The 20,862-nt window shown below is 37.1% G+C and overlaps 1 protein-coding gene across 3 annotated transcripts in view; it reads left to right on the top strand.

Annotated features, from left to right (window-relative positions):
- DNAH6 (dynein axonemal heavy chain 6) overlaps positions 1-20,862 on the top strand; it is a 228,579-nt gene that overhangs the window by 56,044 nt on the left and 151,673 nt on the right. For all 3 annotated transcript variants that reach the window (XM_032352623.1, XM_032352621.1, XM_032352622.1), the window contains exons 16-24: positions 365-493; positions 3,147-3,260; positions 3,760-3,903; positions 11,695-11,907; positions 12,602-12,694; positions 14,105-14,224; positions 16,389-16,569; positions 17,451-17,547; positions 20,171-20,390. In XM_032352623.1, the coding sequence (XP_032208514.1) occupies positions 365-493; positions 3,147-3,260; positions 3,760-3,903; positions 11,695-11,907; positions 12,602-12,694; positions 14,105-14,224; positions 16,389-16,569; positions 17,451-17,547; positions 20,171-20,390 (1,311 nt within the window). The remainder of the gene's footprint in view (positions 1-364; positions 494-3,146; positions 3,261-3,759; positions 3,904-11,694; positions 11,908-12,601; positions 12,695-14,104; positions 14,225-16,388; positions 16,570-17,450; positions 17,548-20,170; positions 20,391-20,862) is intronic.

A 20,862-nucleotide genomic window follows, 5' to 3' on the forward strand; every position in this document is an offset into this window, starting at 1 on the left:
GTACAATGGGAATTTCCCTTATATCATGTCCTCTTCCTTCTCTTCCCTCTTGCATGCTCCTCTCCTTACCTGAAGTCATGCTGGTTGAGGAAGTGTAGGGAATGGAAGTAGATGGGAGGAAATATGTTAGGTACTATTTGAAAACAGTGTTATCCCCATGACACTTCTTTATTTATTTCTATAATTTTTTATAAGGTACATCTATTGTTTTAAAATGCAAAAAAGCAACCATTTTAACATTTTCTAGAAATCAGAATGCAAAGAGAATTTGAAAAATACGTTTAAAAACTGTTTTTGAATTCATTTAATTTAATGGTCAACATCAAAAAGTAGGAATGACTAATCAATTATCTTAATGTTACAGGATCCACAGATTTTGGATATTACTGCTGACCAAGACAAAATAAAGCTCATGTTGAATGAGCTGCAGGTAGTTCTAGATGATCTTCAAAAACGTGCGTTTCAGTATAAATCCTATCAGAAGAATTTTAAGGTAAGGACAGCTCTACATGTCTGTTTTTTAAAACATATACGTAGAAAAAAAAAAAAACGTGCATAGAAATGGCATTGATGCATCACCACCCTCAACAGTGTGACCCTAACCTTCAGTGTTTGGACACCTATGTGCTAGTCATTGTGCCAGAAGAGTCTGAAATACAAATAAGTGTATTCTCTGCTTTTGAAATGTTTAAAGATTGGTACTCATGAGAGAAAAAATGTCTTTCTTAATAAAAATTAATGATGAATTGTAGGTAAACCCTCAGACCAGGAACTTTATTTACTATGTTAAAATATGTAGGTGGATTATTTAATGTGGTCAGTTAAAACCCCTCCAGTCTTTCTTAAGTAATACTCAAGCTTCTTTTACATTTCTGTGTGTTATGATTCCATGAATATTGCCCTGGTTTGATGTGCTAATTTGGTGAAAGAAGAGAATTTGGCTAAGCCAGGGGATAGATGGATTCCAAAAAAAGGTGGCTTTCAAAGGCTAAACAATATGCCTCAAAAAAAAATGAAGAAAAATACTAAAAGTTTTAAGTGCTCTGAATAGTTATTAAAGAGATCAAAAAGAAAAGAGAATAGGAAAAAAGAGATTCCTAGGGTCAAACCCAGAGAGCCACCAGCAATGAGAGAGGTTTTGTTACATTCTCCAGCAGTCTTGGAGGAGTGGCTGGACCTCACATGGGAATGTACCTATTTATTCCTGAGCCCCAAATGGATGGCTAGAAAGTGATCTGAGGAGCTTTCCCCTCCAGATCCCAGGGTTTAGTGCAGGAAATCTGCAAAATAATGAGTGTGACTCTAGATGATGTCACTGGTGTAGTACTTGAGGTTTGTGCATTGGAGAACTGGGGTTCAAAGTTGTTCACAGGCTGAGTTAACTGACCTACAAAACAGGATAGTATGTAGTAGGAAGTAAGGTATTGAGGAAACACTGCTTGATAAAAGTTATAACTAACAGGTGGACACTTCTTGGGTCAGAAAGGATAGCACTGCTTGAGCTAGGGCCTGAAAAAAAAAGTATGTCCCCTTCTTTCCACACTTTATCCATACTTGATTAACTCTTCTTTCATGATCACCTCAGGTGTACCTTCCTTCTTCAGCTCTCAATCATTTGGGAGATAGGAATGAAGACCTAATTGGCCTAATTACTTCTTATTCTTGAGGAGGACAAGGTTAGATCCCTAATGTCAGGGTGATGCTGATCTCATAAAATGACTTTGGAAGTATTCACAGCTCTTCAATTTTGGGGGGAAAAGCTTGAGAAAGATTGGCATTAATTCTTCATTAAGTATTTGGTAGAATTCACCAGTAAAGCCATCTGCTCCTGGAGCCATCTACTTTTAGACTTCTCTGTGTTGGGAGGTTTTGATTATTGGTTCAATCTCTTTATTCATTATTGGTCTATTTAGATTTTCTATTTCTTCCTGATTCAGTCTTGGTAAGTTACATGTTTCTAGGAATTTATCCATTTCTTTTAAGCAATATAATTTAATTGTTGGTGTATAACTATTCATAGTAGCCTCTTACAATCCTTTTTATTTCTATGGTATAAAGTTTACTCTGATTTTATTTGTTTAAGTCTTCTCTTTTTTTCTCTATCTGGCTAAATGTTTGTCTATTTTGTTCAACTTTTTTGGAAAACCAGTTCTTAATTTCATTGATCTTTTCTATTTTTCTGGTCTCTATTTAATTTATTTCCACTCTGATCTTTATTTCTTTCCTTCTGCTAATTTTTAGCTTAGTTTGTCCTTTTTCAAGTTCTTTAATGTATAAAATGGTTTGACATCTTTCTACTTTTTTTCTACATATGTATTTATCACTATAAACATCCCTTTCAGAACTGCTTTTACAGCATCCCATAGGTTTTGGCATGATGTGTTTTCATTTGTTTCAAGCTTTTTTTTTTTTTTAATTTCCCTTTGATTTCCCCTTTAACCCACTGGTTGTTCAGGAGTGGGCTGTTCAGTTTCCACATGCTTGTAAATTTTCTAGCTCTCCTTTCTAGTTTCAAGCCATTCTGATTGAAAAAGATACTTCATTCTTGTTTTGTAGCCTATCATATGATCTATCCTAAGGAATGTCCTGTGTGCACTTGGAAAGAATGTGTATTCAGCTGCTGTTGGATGGAATGTTCAAAGCCCTGGCTTATCACAGGGCTCACAGTTTCTGTGCAAACAACCCCCCTAGGGGTGTGTTCACTTCTAAGCCAAGGCAGTTTTAAAATGCTTCTATGAAAATAGTTTCTTCAGATTTTCTTGCAGTCTTTCTCTCTATAGGGTTCATATACAGCTCAGAGGGTTAGAAAGAGGTAGAAACGAGGCTGTTCTTTCCACATTAAATCTCCCATCCCCTCCACAAGCTATTGCACAGACATCTCCCTCTTCTGTCATCTAGTTATAATGCCCCAAAGGAAATGAGTACCTCTGAAAATTCATTTGTTTTCCTAAAAAAGGCCAGGCATGTATGATCCAACTTGAAGAAGAATGCCCATGGTACTCATCATATTTATGTCTTTGCTGAACATTTAAGTTCTAAGGAAATATAAAGAGTTATATCTTACCACTCAAGTGGATATTTGAATACACATAGGGTTTACCATTTATTTTTTTCAATTGTTTCTATCTCTGCTTTTACTTCCTTAGGTAGAAGTATCGAAGTTTGAAGCTCTGGAAGAAGTTAGTGCTGAATTGAAGCTCAAACAATTGCTTTGGGATTCTTTATCTGAATGGGATAAACTCCAACAAGAATGGGTAAAGGTAAAACAAAACAAAACAAAATTTAAAAAACTCTCAATCCTAATATAATTTTTTATTAATTAAACTTAATATCCTAATAATAAGAATTATTTTTAACAATCTGGAGTAGTCTTAGTTCAGTAAAATATGCATTGTCAAAGAGGTCACTGCCTATGTTCTTGTCTAGAATTCTGATGGATTGCTGTCTCACATTGAGGTCTTTCATCCATTTTGAGTTTATCTTACTACATGGTGTAAGAGAATGGTCAAGTTTCATTCTTCTGTACATAGCTGTCCAATTTTCCCAGCACCATTTATTGAAGAGACTGTCTTTTTTCCACTAGATATTTTTTCCTTCTTTGCCCAAGATTATTTGACCTTAGAGTTGAGGGCCCATATCTGGGCTCTCTATTCTGTTCCATTGGTCTTGAAACATTTAACTACTGGAAAATCTGAGTAAAGTAAAAAATTTTACTTTTATCATATGCCTTAATTTTTTTTCTCTTTCTAATTTTTATAGTCCAAGTTTGACTGCCTGGATCCAGAATTCCTAAATAGTCAAGTTTCTAAATATGCCAAATTTGTGACTCAATTGGAAAAAGGCTTGCCACCCAACAGTGTAGTTCCCCAGCTAAAGCATAAGGTGGAAAAAATGAAAGAAAAGGTAAGTTTGGTAGAAATTATTTCAGAAACTCAAGTCAGTCCATTACGACTTGATGCTAATGAGACTAAAGTCAGGAATTCTTCCTTGTTCAAGTTACTCAGCTCTGCAGAGAGAAAAGAAAGAACAGGCAAATTCAGTTTTTTCAGAGGCAGATTGCATCCCTATCTTCAATTGGCCAAAACATGCAATTGAATTGGTTCAAGGGGCGCATTCAGAGTAAGAGTTTCCCAAGTGGTAGGGAGCAAGTGCAGGAATGAGTTGTAGTTCCGCTAAGATACTGATCCACTCAGACCTCAGACAGCCAAATGAGGCTAGTGCAGCCGTGTCCATTTATACCACTGTACCTACTAAATATACCATTTTCCAGGTGTGCTATGATGTGATGACAATTGGGAAGCCCAGTAGTGGGTGTGTGAAGCTGACCCCTTGAAACCTTTCACTGCTGAACCAGTACTTGAAATGGGAATGAAAAGTATTATGATTTTATCCTTTTAAGCAGTTTTAGATTTTTTTAAAGATGAAACAAAGGAAGATGAAATAAAAGAAGACATGGGTAGGAAAAGTAAGCAAAACTTTAGCACAACAAGAACATTTTTGGAGTTTCTCCCACTTTAGTTTTACAATATCTAGTCAAAACACTTCCCCAAAGTTTCTTATGTCAGCCTCTTTCTTCTTCATTCACCCTTCCTGTGGTTATAGCATGTGATTGTAAACAAATTTATTTGTCACAGTCTTTGTTCATCTTGTATTCCTTCAGAGTTCTGGCTGATTTTTTAAAACAATAATTGCATGTAGCAAAAGTCACTTTTTGTGGTATATGGTTCTCTGGGTTTTTGCAGTCATGTATAAAACACACCAGTACCATACAAAATACTTCCATCACCCTCAAATTCCCATATACTGTTCTTCATAGTCAGCCAACCCCAGGCAACACCTGGCCTGTTTTCTATCTCTAAAGTTCTTCATTTTATATATGATATAAATAGAATTATACAATATGTAGCCCTTTGGGTCTGGCAGTGTTAACCTAGAAAAAATGTGTTTAAAATACATCCAGGTACTTCTCTTCAGAATATATAACATACTCTTCTAACTCAAAAATAAGAAGAGAAGTAATCCTTTAAAATGGGCAAAGGATTTGAACAGATATGTCCCCAAAGAAGATATGTGAAAGGCTGAATGTCATTAGCCATCAGGGAAATGCAAATCAAAGCCACAATGATCTACCAGTCCACACCCACTGCAATGGCTATGCTCAAAAGGATAGATTATGTAATAAGTGTCAGTAAGGATCTGGAGCAATTGGAACCCTCATATGTTGCTGGTGGGATTATAAGTGATATAGCTTCTTTGGAATCAGTTTGGCAGTTTCTCAAAAGGAATTCCACTCCTAGACATTTACATAAGAGAATTAAAAACATGTTTCCACAAACACTTGTAATGTTCACAGCATCATCCATTATAACCAGAGTGGAAAAAACCCCAATGTCCATCAAGTAATGAATAAATCAACAAAATATAGTATATCTATACAATGGGATATTATTCAGCAATAAAAAGGAATGAAGTTTTGATACATGCTACAGCATAGATAAACCTTGAAAATGTTATACTAGGTGAAAGAAGACAAACAGCAAAAGACTACATAGCATATGGTATCATAGATATGAAATGTCTAGAATAGAGAAATCAATAGGGAGAGAAAGTAAATTAGTGGTTACCAGGCACTATGGAGCAGAAAAATTGGGTGATGAAAGCTAATGGTATGGGGTTTCCTTCTGGGGTCATTAGTTAGTTATAGATAATTCATAGTGACAGCCCTAAAATTAGTGGTGATAGTTGCTCGTCTCTGTGAATTGGAATATTTGGAAAAAAAGCTTCTTATAAAACAGATGAACATAGGAGAGGGGCAGAAAAAATAAGACAAAATCAGAGAGGGGGCAAACCATAAGGGACTCTTAACTATAGGGAACAAACAGACTTGCTGGAGGGGAGGAAGGAGGGTATGGGGTAGCTGGGTGATGGGCATTAAAGAGGGCACGTGATGTAATGAGCACGGGATGTTATATGCAACTGATGAATCACTAAACTCTACCTCTGAAAGTAATAATATACTATATGTTAATTGAGTTGAAATACAAAATTTAAAAAATTCTTCCATGTTGTTAGGTGAATTAATAGTTTGTTGATTTTTATTGCTGAGTAATAATTTCATTATATAGATTATCACTGTTGGTTTTTCCATTCACCTCTTGAAAGAAATTTGGGTTATGACCAGTTTTATAGCAATTATTAACAAGATGGTCTCAACAGTCATGTGCAGTTTTTTGAGTGAACACGAGTTTTTAATTCACTCTGGTGGAGAACTAGGAGTGGAATTACTAGGTGGCATGGGAAGTGTATGTTTATAAGAAACTCGCCTGTTTTTCAGAGGACTGTAACATTTTGCCTTCCCATGGGCAATGCGTGAGAATTCTAGCTGTTCCTCATCCTCCCCAGCACTTGCTATTGGTTGGGAGGTTTTTGTGTGGTTTGGTTTGGTTTTCATTTTAGTCACTCCAGTAAATGTATAAAAGTATCTCCTGGCCTTCGCATTTGCATTTTTCCAGTGACTAATCATGTGGAGTGTAATTTAAATGTCTTTTTTCCATTCTTTTAACTTCTTTGGTGAAATGTCTGTGTGGCTCTTTGCCCAATTTTTAACTGGGTTGCTTGTTTTGTTATTATTGCACTTTAAGAGTTCTTTTTGTAATCTGGATCCAACTCCTTTTTCAAATACGTAACCTGAAAATATTTTTTCCCAGTTAGTGGCTTGTCTCTTCAGCCCCTTACCAGGGACTCTCAGAGTGCAAGCAGTTTTAATTTGAATAAGTTCAATTTATATTCTTTGCTTTTATGGACTATCTTTATAGTATAGTATCTAAAAATGTCTTGCTAAACTTAAGGGTCACACAGATTGTCTCTTGTATTTTCCTTTAGAAGTTTTATAGTTTTACTTTTCTTACATTTTAAGGATTTATTTGCATTATTTTGCATAAAATATGAGATGTGTCAAGGTGTACAATTTTCACATATGGATGTCCACTGGATCCAGCACCATTATTTGAAAAGATTACCCTTTCTCCATTGAATTGCCCTTGGAACTTTGCTATAAGTCCCCTGACTACCTTTTTTAATCTATTTCTGGACTCTATTCTATTTTGTTGTTCTATGAGTCTACTCTTTCACCAATGCTATACTGTTTTGATAACTAGAGTAAGTCTTGAAATCAGGTAGGTGTAAGTCCTCCAGATTTGTTCTTCTTCTTCACATTTTGTCCATTCGAATTCCTTTACCCTTCCATAGAAATCTTAGAATTAAGTTGTCAATATGTATAAAAAATTGCCAGGAATTTTTGAAAGATTGTGTTGAATGTATAGATCAATTTGAAGAGAACTGACATATTAGCCAGAGGGAATTTTGTAGTGTCTTACCAGCATATCTCTTAATTTAGTTGTCTTCTTTTATTTTTTTCATTGAAGTTTGCTGTTTCAGTATACAGATTTTGCATGTATTTTGTTAGTTTTATAATTAAATATTTTTTATTATCCTAAATAGTATTTTGGGGTCTTTAAAAGATTTATTTATTTATTTATTTATTTGTCAGAGAGAGAGAGAGGATGCAAAAAGCAGGCTCTCTGTAAGGAGCCCAATGTGGGACTCCTCAGCTCATGACCTGAGCTGAAGGCAGACGCTCAACCAACTGGGCCACCCAGGCACCCCAGTAATATTGTTTTTAATTCCAAATTCCAATTATTCATTGCTGCTATATGGCAGAATACTATTGAATACTTGACCATTGTATATTGATCTTATGTCCTGTGATCTTACTGAATTCATTTTTTAATTTTAGGGGCTTTTTTTTGTACATTAAAATGAGTTGGGAAGGGTTCCTTCCTCTTCTGTTTTCTAGAGGAAATAGTATAGAGTTAATATTATTTCTTCTTTAAGTGTTTAGGAGAATTCACTAGTGAAGCTATTTCTGTTTGAAGTCTACTTTTTTGGAAGGCTTTTAACTACAAATTGAATTTCTTTACTATTTCTTCAATTTCTTTAATACATATTGAATTATTCAGGTTATGTGTTTCTTCTTGAGTGAGGTTTATAGTGTATTTTTCAAGGTAATGGTCCATTTTATCCAAATTGTTGAATTTATAGACATAGAGTTGATCATATTTCTTTATTATATTTTAAAAGTATGTGGGATCTGGGGCACCTGGGTGGCTTAGTCAGTTAAATGTTCGGTTCTTGCTTTTGGCTCAGGTCATGATCTCATGAGTTGTAGGATCAGGCCCTGTTTCAGACTCTGTGCTCAGCAGGGAGTCTGCTTGAAGATTCTCTTCCTCCGCTGCTCTCCCAACTCACTCACTCTCACTCTTTTTCTCTGTCTCTCTAAAATAAATCTTTAAAAAAAAAAAGTGGGATCAGAAGTGAGTCTGCTTTTTCACTGTTGATGTTGGTAATTTGTATCTTTCTGTATAGCTTTATCTGTTCTCTGTTTAGTAATCCAACCACCCATTCAATTGTTTATTTATGTCAATATGAACTCATGGATATTTACTTTATAATTTGGATTATAATGCAATACTACATTATTTATTGTTTGCTTAAATCTTTACAACTTTGGCTATTGAGAGCTCTCTCAGTTGACTTCTGTGTCCCTTTTATGTACCTCATCATTTTGGTTTTTTGTATTTTACCTTTACATATACTATATGTATAATATATTATAATATTATAATATATAACATTATATATCATATATAATGCTATATATAATATTATATAATATAACATTGCAATAATATATTGCTACTATTTTTATTTTACACAATCATCTTTCAGGACAATCAAAATAGGAAACAAAATGAAATTTATTTTGCCTTTATTTCTAGTCTTCATTTCTTTGTGTGGATCTAAGATTCTGACTCATAGCTTGAAGAACTTCCATTAATATTTCTTATTGAGTATGTATGCTAACAATGAGTTCCCTAAGTTTCAGTTTTGAGAAATTCTTTATCCTTTATTTTGAATGATAATTTAAATGATAATATAAACTTATCATTCTCAGTCAACAGGTTTTGTTTTTTCTTTCAGCAATTTAAAAGTATCCTTTCATCACTTTCTTGCTTGCATGGTTTCTAACAAGAAATCTGCTATAGTTCTTCTCCCTGTTCTTCTGTAGATAATAGTCTTTTTTGGTTGGGCTGCCTTCAAGATTATTTCTTTTTCTTCATTTTGGTCAGTTTATAATGTGATATGCCCAGGTGTGTGTTGTTGTTGTTTACATTTGTATTTATCCCATTTCGTGTTATCTGATTTTCTTGGATCTGTGGTTTGGTACCTGTCTTTAATTTTGAGGAAAAAATGTAGCCATTTATGTTATTCTTTGAGATTTCTGTTGCATGTATGCAATATATGTTGCATATATTGTACTGTAGCTCTTGGATGCTCTGTGGTTTTGGGTTTTGTTTTTTTACTGTTTGGGGTTTTTAACCTCTATTTTCTCTCATGTATCAGTATGGGGATTTTCTACTCACTTATCTTCCCATTCACAGATTCCTTGGCTGTTTCAAGCTCATCAAAGACATTCTTTATCTCTCTTGCTACCTTTTCCCATTCTAACGTTTATTTAATTCTTAATTATAGCTTCAATCTTTTTTTTAAGATTTTATTTATTTGTCAGAGAGAGAGAAAGAGCACAAGGAGGGGGAGCAGCAGGCAGTGGCAGAAACAGGCTCCCCACTGAGCAAGGAGCCATATGCAAGACTCGATTCCAGGACCCTGGGATCATGACCTGTGCCAAAGGCAGATGCTTAACTAACTGAGCCACCCAGATGTACCAGCTTACATTTTCCTATTATCATTTCCCATCTGGTATTGTATGTTGCCTACCTTTTCCATTAGAGCCATTGCCATTTTAATTATAATTATTTTGCATTCTCTATTAATTTCAACATTGTGTGTCATATCTGAGTCTGGTGGGTTTTGTTTGCTTATTTGTTTCTTAAGTGTATGTTTATCTTAGCTTTTTATATAGTTCTGACATTTTTATTGAAAGCCAGGCATCTTATGTAGTGCCCTAGATACTGAAGTAAATAATTCTTAGGCCTGGAAATGAGCGTGCCTTTCCTCCTACTTGCCTTTTTGTGTGCCATGTTATGTTAAATCTAGTAAGGAATTGGGCTAGATTTGAGGTTTGATGTTGCTATTGTTACCCTCAGTATACTACAAATTGTTCTTTTGATACCTTGTGTTTATGGTTTGGGCTCATTTGCCAAGGATTATTTTTTCAATTTTTGTTTCTATCTGACCTTGGGTCCTCCCTATATATTGTCCCCAGAGAGAATCTGTCTCTTGCAGCTAATCAGTCTGTATTCCAGTTATTTTTATTCAGTATTTGTTAGTCTGGTGGGAGAGGTTAGGAGGGGCATTCCATTTGTGTTCTGATTAAGCCTCTATCTTAGCAAGGCACTGTGTTTCTTGTTCTCAGACTGTTGACCTTCACTGGTGTTCCTGCCCCTCCTCCAGCTGTAGTAATGAGCCTAGAGAGTATTTCTTTCCCTCCCCCATGAACAGAGCTTTTATTTTTCCAATTTTGTTTCTCCCAAGATATACAGAAATCTATAGTGGGTTATCACAATGCCTTAAAATAGCAGTGTTTGTTGCTCATTTTCCTGACATTAAGTCATTTGTTTTATATGAAAACTGGGAGAAGTGGGTTGATTAGAGTTACAATAGAGGCTGCTGTGTTCCTCTCCCCAGCCAGCACCATAAGGTAGACTTTCTTAGGATTCCCCCCAGTCTTCCCTGTGAACACCTTTGTGTTTGTAGACTTCACATTCTTTTTTTTTTTTTTTTTTTTTATTTCCAGCATAACAGTATTCATTATTTTTGCACCACACCCCGTGCTCCATGCAATCTGTGCCCTCTATAATACCCACCACCTGGTACCCCAACCTCCCACCCCCCGTCCCTTCAAAACCCTCAGATTGTTTTTCAGAGTCCATAGTCTCTCATGGTTCACCTCCCCTTCCAATTTCCCCCAACTCCCTTCTCCACTCTAAGTCCCCATGTCCTCCATGCTATTTGTTATGCTCCACAAATAAGTGAAACTTCACATTGTTATGCTACCCTACTCTCACTCTTTAGGAATTTATTTTTTTCCATTTTTAACAACTTATTTTTTAAATTTAGCTGAATCTTCTTGCTAGCTTAAGTGACAACCCAAGGCATATGTCCTAGGTAAGCAAATTCTCAGGTCCTGTTTTTTTGTTTTTTGTTTTTTTTGCTGTGGAGAAATCTACAGATAACAGTCTCCTCCCAAATTTTGAGTTAGTTGTTTGCCCTTCAACCTCTATTTTTTGATGGGATCATTAGAAGTAGTTAATTTTCAGTTTGTCCAGAATTTTCCTTTTGTAAGAGCACAAATGGTATTCTTTCCAGTTCTCCACATTCCTGAATTGAAATCAGAAGCCTTGGGCTATGTTTTTAAGGTAGGGGAGGTGGATAGGGGGATAACGTAATTAGGTGATGAGCATTAAGGAGGGCATTTGACATAATTAGCACTGGGTAGTATAGGCAACTGACAAATCATTAAATTCTACCACTGAAACTAATAACACACTATATGTTAATGAATGAAAGAAAGGAAGGAAGAAAGAAAGACAGGGGAAATAAACTCGTATATCTATAGTCAAAAAAAAAAAAAAGATAAAAAGCATGGTGCCTTTGAGACTGTTTGCTTTCCAGCTTCCAGTTATCATTGACTTGAGGAACCCAACTTTGAAGTCAAGACATTGGGCAGCTATTGAACAAACAGTTGATGCCTCCCTAGTGGACCATGAAATTCCATTAACCTTGGAGAAGCTCTCTGAGTTGCGTGTTTTTGATTTTGCCCAAGAAATCCAGGACATTTCTGGACAGGCTTCTGGAGAAGCTGCCTTAGAAACAATTCTTAAAAAGGTAAATCTGGAAAATATGTTCTGAAGATCAAGGACTGTGTAGATTTTCATATTTAGCATGAAGATCACCAACTCTGGATTCATCTATATGGGTTTTTCATCATTGCACCTTTCAATTTCTCATCAGTCGTCCTTCTGTTGTTTTCTTACCATTTATTACCATTATTATTGTCAGCAACACTTTCATCAGTATCCTCTTTCCACTTAGTTTATAGTCCACTTTGATGACAACAAAGTTTGATATTTACAGGCTTATATGAAAAACCACATTCCAAGGAAGATCTTTTATAGCAAAATACATCATCTTTCAAACTACCAGAAAAAAGTAACAGTGTGAAATGCTATAAGACAATGAAGAGACTTCCCCACTTAAGCTACTTACCTCCTTACCCTAAAAATACACACATACCCACAAATCACCTGTGTAAAAAGAAATATTTTCCTTACATTTAAGGCATAAAGTGGTAAGGGATGGACATTAACATATCACATGTTACTTATATGTATTTAAATGTTCATCAATAAAATTTAGCATATCAGTATTGTTTAACCAGGAAGAAGATTTCAAGAATTTTAAAGGCAGTTAAGAGCAAAATGGGATGATTATGGAGTTTTCACTTATTTTATTCTACTTGCATTTATTGAGTACCTAAACAAATTAATTTTGGAATCCTAAGAATTGAATTATTTCTAAGGTGGAGGATTCTTGGAAAACAACTGAATTCGTCATTCTCCCTCACCGTGACTCCAAAGATGTGTTTATCCTGGGTGGCACCGATGACATACAGGTAGGGTAACTGGGTTATTGAAAACCCGTGGTAAAGATTGGTCAGACCTACTCCTGAATCTTCTATGGGAGATTATGATGAAGGAATGAAATATGAGAGTTACTAAGAAAAAATCTAATTGGAAAGGCAAAATATGAATATGAATAATTGACAGATATACTTGTACATGAAGTATTAACAAAGCAATAAAAGTGGCATACATATGAATTATAATTGTATACTTAACAGTTGAAAAGTTTAGAAAAGCAAGAGATAATTTTTTTTTTTTTTTAGCAAGAGATAATATATAAGCTGAAGTGATCACAACATCCTTCCTAGACCAGCCAAGACATGCTGGACCTTAAAGAATAAATGGTATTTGACAGACATAGATGAGAATGAAAGGCATTTCAAACCATTTAAATGAGGCAAAGAAACATGAACAAGCATTTCAGGTTTATACCGCATGAAGAAACTAAGTTCACCTGAATTTTTTTGAGATAGGAGTCGATGGCCATACTCTCTGAAAAATGAAAGAAAATAAATCTAATCGATGCATTTGGAATATTCTTAAATGATTTAAAATTCAAACACATATTTGTTTAGTAAAAGGATCTGTATCTTAAAAAGCAAAGCCTTGACCCATTTGGGTGTACCCATACAAGAACTAATGATGAAATGGCTTTGCCAGCTGTAGGTTGGAAGAGCAAGACCAGATGTTACTGTTGGCAGTAGACAAGAGAGCAAACCTAAGATGAAAGTCAGGTAGAAGCAGGCCAAGTGATGCTGGGTGATGGGACATCTGCTCTCAAGAAATTTATAATTTAGATAGGGCAATTAAAATCCTTTAGATTAACAGATACATTTTTTAGAATTCACATGTTCTGTAAGGATTGCTGTAGTGTAAAGGGGAAAAGTGGGGGAAGGAGGTAGAGGGAAAACTGTTTATAGTCATTCTAACCTTGATATGAATGAGTTCAATTTCCCCATTCCTCAAGATAATTGAGATAAAGCAATGTTTCATTGGATAGAGAAGATACCTAATTTTATAAGTTTTGAGTACTTTAAGAAATAAAGGCTTAGATGACCAAATGGTATAAAGAAGGTACCAGATACCTTAAAGTATGGGGAGAGAGAAGAAGAGTATTGAACCAAACAATAACAACAAAAAATGTGCCATTAATAATTACAGAAATAGGCGAGTTTTGGCAATCAGAAGTCTCTCAGTAACATTTGAGAGGATGTGAGAGTGGGTTGTGAGGCACTGAAGTGGATAAGGAAGGGAAGCAGATGGGTAGGAAACAGTAGGCGGGACGAGGCTATTTATTCAAAAGGTTGGACTTTGAGTGGACTCTTGGGATTAAACATCTGTAATTATCTTTGAGAGCACAAACTCATGATGCTGCATGTTTTTTTCTTCTTTGTTTAAAGGTCCTTCTTGATGACAGCACCATCAACATTGCAACCATTGCCTCATCACGTTATGTTGGTCCATTGAAAACTCGAGTGGATGACTGGCAGAAACAACTTGCCTTATTTAATCAAACACTGGTGAGTGAAGGCAGTTTCAGTTCATGCACTCAGAGAATTGGGGAGCCACGGTACTTTAGAAATCATTTCTTTAATCTGATATGGTTTAGAAATAAGACAATTGTTAAATATGATATAGTTTAAATATATAGTTTAGAAATAAGACTTAAAATTGTTGACATTTTATTATATTCAGAATGTAAGGAAAATGTAAATATACTAAGTTTTTCTTTATATGATTATGCCATATCATATTAATTATTATTGCCATGAAACAAAATACCACAAACTTGGTGGTATGAAAGAGTCTATATTTATTTTCCCACAGTTTCTGTGGGTCAGGGGTTCAGGTATGGTTTAACTGAATCTCCTACTTAGGGTCTCACAAAGGTTCAATCAAGATATGGGCCATGACTTGGTTCTCATCAGAGGTTCAACTCAAGGAGGATCCCTTTCCAAGCTCACTCACATTGTTGGCAGAAACCATTTCCTCGCAACTCTGGGATTAAGGGCTTCAATTTCTTGCTGGCTCTCAGGTGGAGGTCATCCTCAGCTCCTCTATGTTGCCCACATTTTTTGTTTACTTATAAATCTATAGTTTTATTGAGACAAAAGTGACAATGTGGTATGAAGTTTACATTTAAACCAAGTTTTCATTAAAAAAACTAGCACCTGTCTGAAAAGATTTTATAATGGAGTTCTAGATGCTCATCTAGATGATATGAACTACTGATGGGTATCATGATTCAAGATAGCATTTTTGGTATTTGTCAATTCCTAAGATTAAAAAAATTCTCTTTGTTATGTGTTTTAAGGTGATCACTGCCCTAGTATGAAAGCTTAACCTTTTTCTGAGACCAGGACTTTTGAAATCATTCAACTCTTGAAATGATTCAATGAACTTGTGTTGTCACTAACTGAATCCTGCCACCAATGGTTTCAGAATTCAAAGTTCAAAAGGCAGAGAACCTCTAAGAATTTTTCACCTTAAGAATATACGCCCTTGTCTTCAGCTATTCTCATTCCCCCTGCACCTCCCTCTTTCCCTCCCTAAGTACCTCAGCCAGTTGATATATTAAACTTTGTAATTGGAAAAGAAAGGTGCATACACTCCAGGAAAGACTTGTCTCCTCAACCGGTTTCCATCCCAAAATGGCAGGCAGCTTTGGTACCTTATTAAGTGGCTTAAACCTTTGCTGGCAACAGCGTTAAGCTCAGGCAGGGAACACCTGGGCTTCTAAGTTTCAGGCATTCACAGCTTTTAGACAACCTCTCACAGTACCACAACAACCTCATATATACTGGAAAAACGCACACTTTTGCTTTAAATCTCCTTGGTACCCTTTCCTTGTGGTACACCTTTCCTTTTTATTTTATTCTACTTCGGATTACCCCACAGTAGAACAAAAAATCCATTTATACTGACCTTACTTTGTTCCCATCCAATCTCTTTCTTAGACTGCAGATTTCTAGCTTGACCTAATTATGCTTAGATTTCTAAATATTCTTTTTTTTAATTTTTAAGATTTTATTCATTTATTTGACAGAGACAGAGGTAGCGAGAGCAGGAACACAAGCAGGGGAAGTGGGAGAGGGAGAAGCAGGATTCCCGCTGAGCAGGGAACCCGATGCAGGGCTCGATTCCAGGACCCTGGGATCATGACCTGAACCAAAGGCAGACGCTTAACCCACTGAGCCACCCAGGTGCCCCAGGTTTCTAAATATTCTAATATGAACAGTTATCTGTACAATAATAAAGGCACTAAGTGGGAAAAGATCTTTTATTCCAACTTTGTTTCATGGAGATCATTTTTAGGAATTACCCTCTTTGATGAATCCCTTATAATCTGACCCCTGTCCAGCCTCCTCTACTGATGGCTGAGCCCTATAAAGGGAGGGACTATAGAGCAAAGTAATGTTTTCACAGGGGACCCTTAAAAAAGTGCCAAATAGTGGGGACTATCCAAAGAATTAACTGGAAAGTAAGATACTTGAGATAAACCAGGGAGCGCTTGTGACACTAGGGCTCAGGCATAACCCCAAATCCAGAGTGAGAAGTGAGAAACTCTCACAGATGTTGGGCCGACACACGCACTGGCGGGAGGCACAGAGCACCGTGAGAACTAGGTCCCGACACTGCACTTCTGGGATGAAAAATTTGATGATGCCCACATTTTTCTCCTAGGAAGAGTGGCTAAACTGCCAGAGAAACTGGCTCTACCTAGAAAGTATTTTTAATGCTCCCGATATTCAGAGGCAGCTACCTGCCGAGGCTAAGATGTTCCTGCAAGTGGATAAGTCGTGGAAAGAAATCATGAGGAAGGTGAACCGGCTGCCTAATGCTCTTCGAGCAGCGACTCAACCAGGTATAAAACAAAATTTAAAAAAACAAATAAAAAGACTTTACAACCATCTATAAGATTCTGGCAATATGGGGGTACATTGATTCTCGTCAGCGTTGATGACCATGGACAGTTGTAGCGCATCCAACACTCTTGCTGAAAAATGTGAACTAAGCACTGTTGTTGCTGTTGTTAACTATTATCGCTGTTATTATTACTCGTCAGCATAGTTCATAATTTTGGCACCCAAGAATCTGATTATTTCTGCTCCTTTTATAATTTGGGGATTCTGCCACAGAGTATCAGTGAGGCCTGCATGTCACAATTTGACTACAAGATATATATTCACATTCAGTTGACCCGTTCTGCTAAAGCTCTCAGACTTAGAACCATAAAAATGTCTCCATCTGATTTTTCAGTAATTCATGAAAAACATTTGTGATGGAGGGCTCTTTTGACACAGTTGAGTGACATTTGAACAGAAAGCAGCAGGAAAGAGGGCGTGAGACACATGTGCAAATCTGAGAGAGGGTGTGAAAGGCAGAGAGAAGAACAAAGTTGAAGCCCCAAAGTGAGAACGCACTTAGCGTGCACAATGGTCTGTGCTTGGGTGTGGCTTTGGTTCATGCACCAAAAAAGTGGGGTGCACCAACTAAAAATTGTTGCAGGTTGAATACTTGTTTGTCTGTGGTAATTATTAAAATTAATAGTAGATAATGTTATTAAAAGTAACAGTTAACATTGTTAGCCAACCTCCCACAATTTATGTTTTTTTGACCGTTTCTTATCAAATAAAGGCAAAGCTTTAAAGAATGTTAATGTCATATTTTACTTCCACTTAAAATGGTATTTTCTATTGATTTTTAACACAATTTTACTATTGCCTTTTCCCACCCAATAAACAGGACTTCTGGAGACTTTTCAAAATAATAATGCATTACTTGACCAAATTCAGAAGTGTCTAGAGGCATATTTAGAATCAAAAAGAGTCATCTTTCCAAGGTAAGTTTATAAAGCAACCTATGATATTTTTAGTAGTGAAAACTATCCATTAATTTAAAAGGGTATACTTAAAAAGAAACCATTACCTCAAAACATCAGGGAACCAGAACAAGAAACAAGAAAGATACGATAGTTGGCCGATCAATCCAGCTGGTATCTTGATTGGGGAGTGTAAGACTCAAGAACAGAGGTCAAGTATTTGGTGGAGGACTAAGTGGGTGAGTACCCAAGGTGCCGGAGAGATTCTTGGTCTCAGCATTGTTTCATTGTTGGGTGCACGTGTGTGTGTCTGCCTGCACGTGTGTCCGTAGATATGCATGCGAAAAGTCAGAGGACATTTTTGCCTGAGCAGGTTTCTTTGGATTAATCAGTGACCTAAGAGTGTCACTGGAGAAGTTGTGTAAGAGATATTTTCACAAAAGTCCAAATGAAATTTTTTATTCATCTCTTTATTCCAAAAACATACCAAATGTTATGCTAAGTGCTGAAGATACAAAGAAGAAAAGGCTGGATTCCTGCCCTAATGGGCTCGAGGTTAACACGTGAATAATCATGTAAATAAACCATTATAATATAGTTTTTTTAACACCAGGATAAATTATGTGATGATAGTCAAAGCTCCCAGCTTCAATCATTAGGGCATATTGTACCATAAGACAGGGCAAAATGGTTCATCTTCCCTGGTATTTTCCTGTTAGTTGTTAAGGAAATGGCCATTAAGGTCTGTCCTTGGACAAGCACTGTGGCAACCAGGGGTATGTGCTTATCTGGGTTACTTGGTTGAGAGGGGTTGTTCCTGGGGACCTGGACTGGGTACGAGTGTGCACGAGAAATCCAAGATCCAGAAGATTTAGTTGAGTTTTAACAGAAGTGGTTGGGCTTTAAGAATACATACACATCTTACTAAAATCTTACTAAAACATCAATTCAGGCAACATGGAGAAAGATGAAAGACTTTGAGGTTTGGAATGTGCCTTTTGTCTGTTTCACTCTTAAATCAGTGGTTCCCAGCTGGAGTCTCCCGAAGCCAGAGAAAATCTGTACACTACTTCTGATACTTAAAGAAAGCTGGAAGCAAATTCACCTGTGATAATACTGACCACCAAAAAGCATCGGCTTTTATTTGTTCTTTCGCTTAGAACTGCGTGAACTAGTTCTGCTATATGTGTTCCATCAGGAGGCTCTATGTGGTGTTGATATACACTGTAGCTTTCATGAAGACATACTGTGAGCTGCAGACCAAGGTAGCTCCTGGTAGCAAGATTAATACAGTACTGTTGCTGCTCTCACAGGGCTCATGGTCCAGTTTTTATAGTTGACTGTTTCATTAGTTGAAAGAGAGGTGTGGGCACAAATTAATTACTACTGGATGGTAAAGAAGCAGGACAGAAGCATCTTTATTTCTAACTAATAACTGCCTTTCCATTCCCAGCCAGAGGCCCTGGACAAAATTTTAAGCAGACCTCACAAATATTCTGGTCATTCTCAAATGATAATATAAACAAACAAAAACCTCTCGTCCCCTCAACCCAATAAATGATCTCTAATAATCAAACTCTGAACTCCTTTCAAAGTGAAAACTTCCCCCCTTCTCTGCCCAAGCCTGTTGCAGGTCTAAAGTCTTTGGTGATAATGAGGATATGTGGGGACCAACCCACCCCTCTCCCTATGAGGTTTCTGAGGTCTCCAGGTTTGGGGCAAGGAGAAGAGAGGCAAGGCAGCAGAGCAGCCTGACCTACCTGGCCCCCTCTCTTCCACGTGGGGCCTGCCATGGGCTCTTTTCCATCCGTTCCCTTCTAAACCAAGGGGTCTCTCATAGGCACCCTCCTCCACTCTGGAGGTAAACTGTCTTCTCTGACCAGGCCCTTATCCCTCTCCCTCATTCCTGGGCATCCAGGTATGCCCCCTCTCCAGTTCTCTTCCTGTGGTGTCTTCATGCCTCCAAATGGCCCTGGTGGGCAAGATCTAAGAAGATGCCACGCAGGATCACACCAGGTTGGCCCACATGTGGATATTCACAGAACCAAATAAAGTTCCTAAAACCACCTGTCCATCCCAACACATTAGGTATTAAAAGTAGGGATGTGTGGGGTGCCTGGGTGGCTCAGTGGGTTAAAGCCTCTGCCTTCGGCTCAGGTCATGATCCCAGGGTCCTGGGATCGAGCCCCACATTGGGCTCTTTGCTCAGTAGGAAGCCTGCTTCCTCCTTTCTCTCTGCCTGCCTCTCTGCCTACTTATGATTTCTATCTGTCAAATAAATAAATAAAATCTTTAAAAAATATAAGTAGGGACGTGTATGATACTAAGGCTAGGTTCTAGGGAAAACAAATTCTTTATCTTTACTCTAGAACAAATCAGGGTCATAGAAAAAGCTGGCATTTTTTATAATTTTTTGAAAAGTATCATAAAATATCTTTTATGTGTCAGGCACTAATTCTAGATGTCTGAGATGCAGCCACTCTAGTCTCCATAATGGCTGTAGAGACACCTGGTCTCCCGAGAAACCCAGGACCAGAAGGTTGGAAGTTTAGGAAATCAGTGACTGGGAAAGAGATATGGCTAAAGGATTTATCTTTCATGTCGACACTTTCAAGTTATATTTTAAGTATTTTCTTTAATCCAGATTTTACTTCTTGTCAAATGATGAGCTTCTGGAGATTCTGGCCCAGACACGAAATCCCCAAGCTGTGCAGCCACACTTAAGGAAATGCTTTGACTCCATTTCAAAGCTTGAATTTGCTGTCATGCCTCCTACTGAAGGAAAAATTCCTGGTGTGGAAGGAGAGCCAGAAAAGATTTACACTAATGATATTTTAGCGATGCTGTCACCAGAAGGAGAACGGGTACTGTGCTTTTTGTTTATGATTCTTTATAGGGAAAGCTTTGTTGCCATTCCAGGGTAGAGGGTAGAAGTGTACTACTTGTCACTCTAAATGTTCATCACGGGCTACCGCATTGTACTCTGCGGCTTCAGCAGTTTCAAAGATAACGAAGATGAGATGTTTGCCCACAAAGGGGTCTAGTGGAGCCACAGTCAAATAAACGATTGCTAAGTACCACAGTAAGTGTGGTAGCAGAGGTGTGTGCTTTGTTCTTGGGAACAGAGTGGAGGTAACTGGAGCCCAGCCTTATTCAGCTCTCCATGAGAGGCAGAAGAGTGAGCTGGTTAAGAGCGCTGGGTCTACTGCCAGCCACCTGGAACCAGGTCCCATCCTTTAACCTCATCTATAAAATGAGGAACAGTAACAGGGCCTGATTAATGAGATGCTGAGGATGTTCAAATTGTATTTGAAATGTGTGTGTGTGTGTGTGTGT

This window comes from Mustela erminea, chromosome 7 (assembly GCF_009829155.1).
Source record: "Mustela erminea isolate mMusErm1 chromosome 7, mMusErm1.Pri, whole genome shotgun sequence".
Taxonomy (NCBI): Eukaryota; Metazoa; Chordata; class Mammalia; order Carnivora; family Mustelidae; genus Mustela; species Mustela erminea.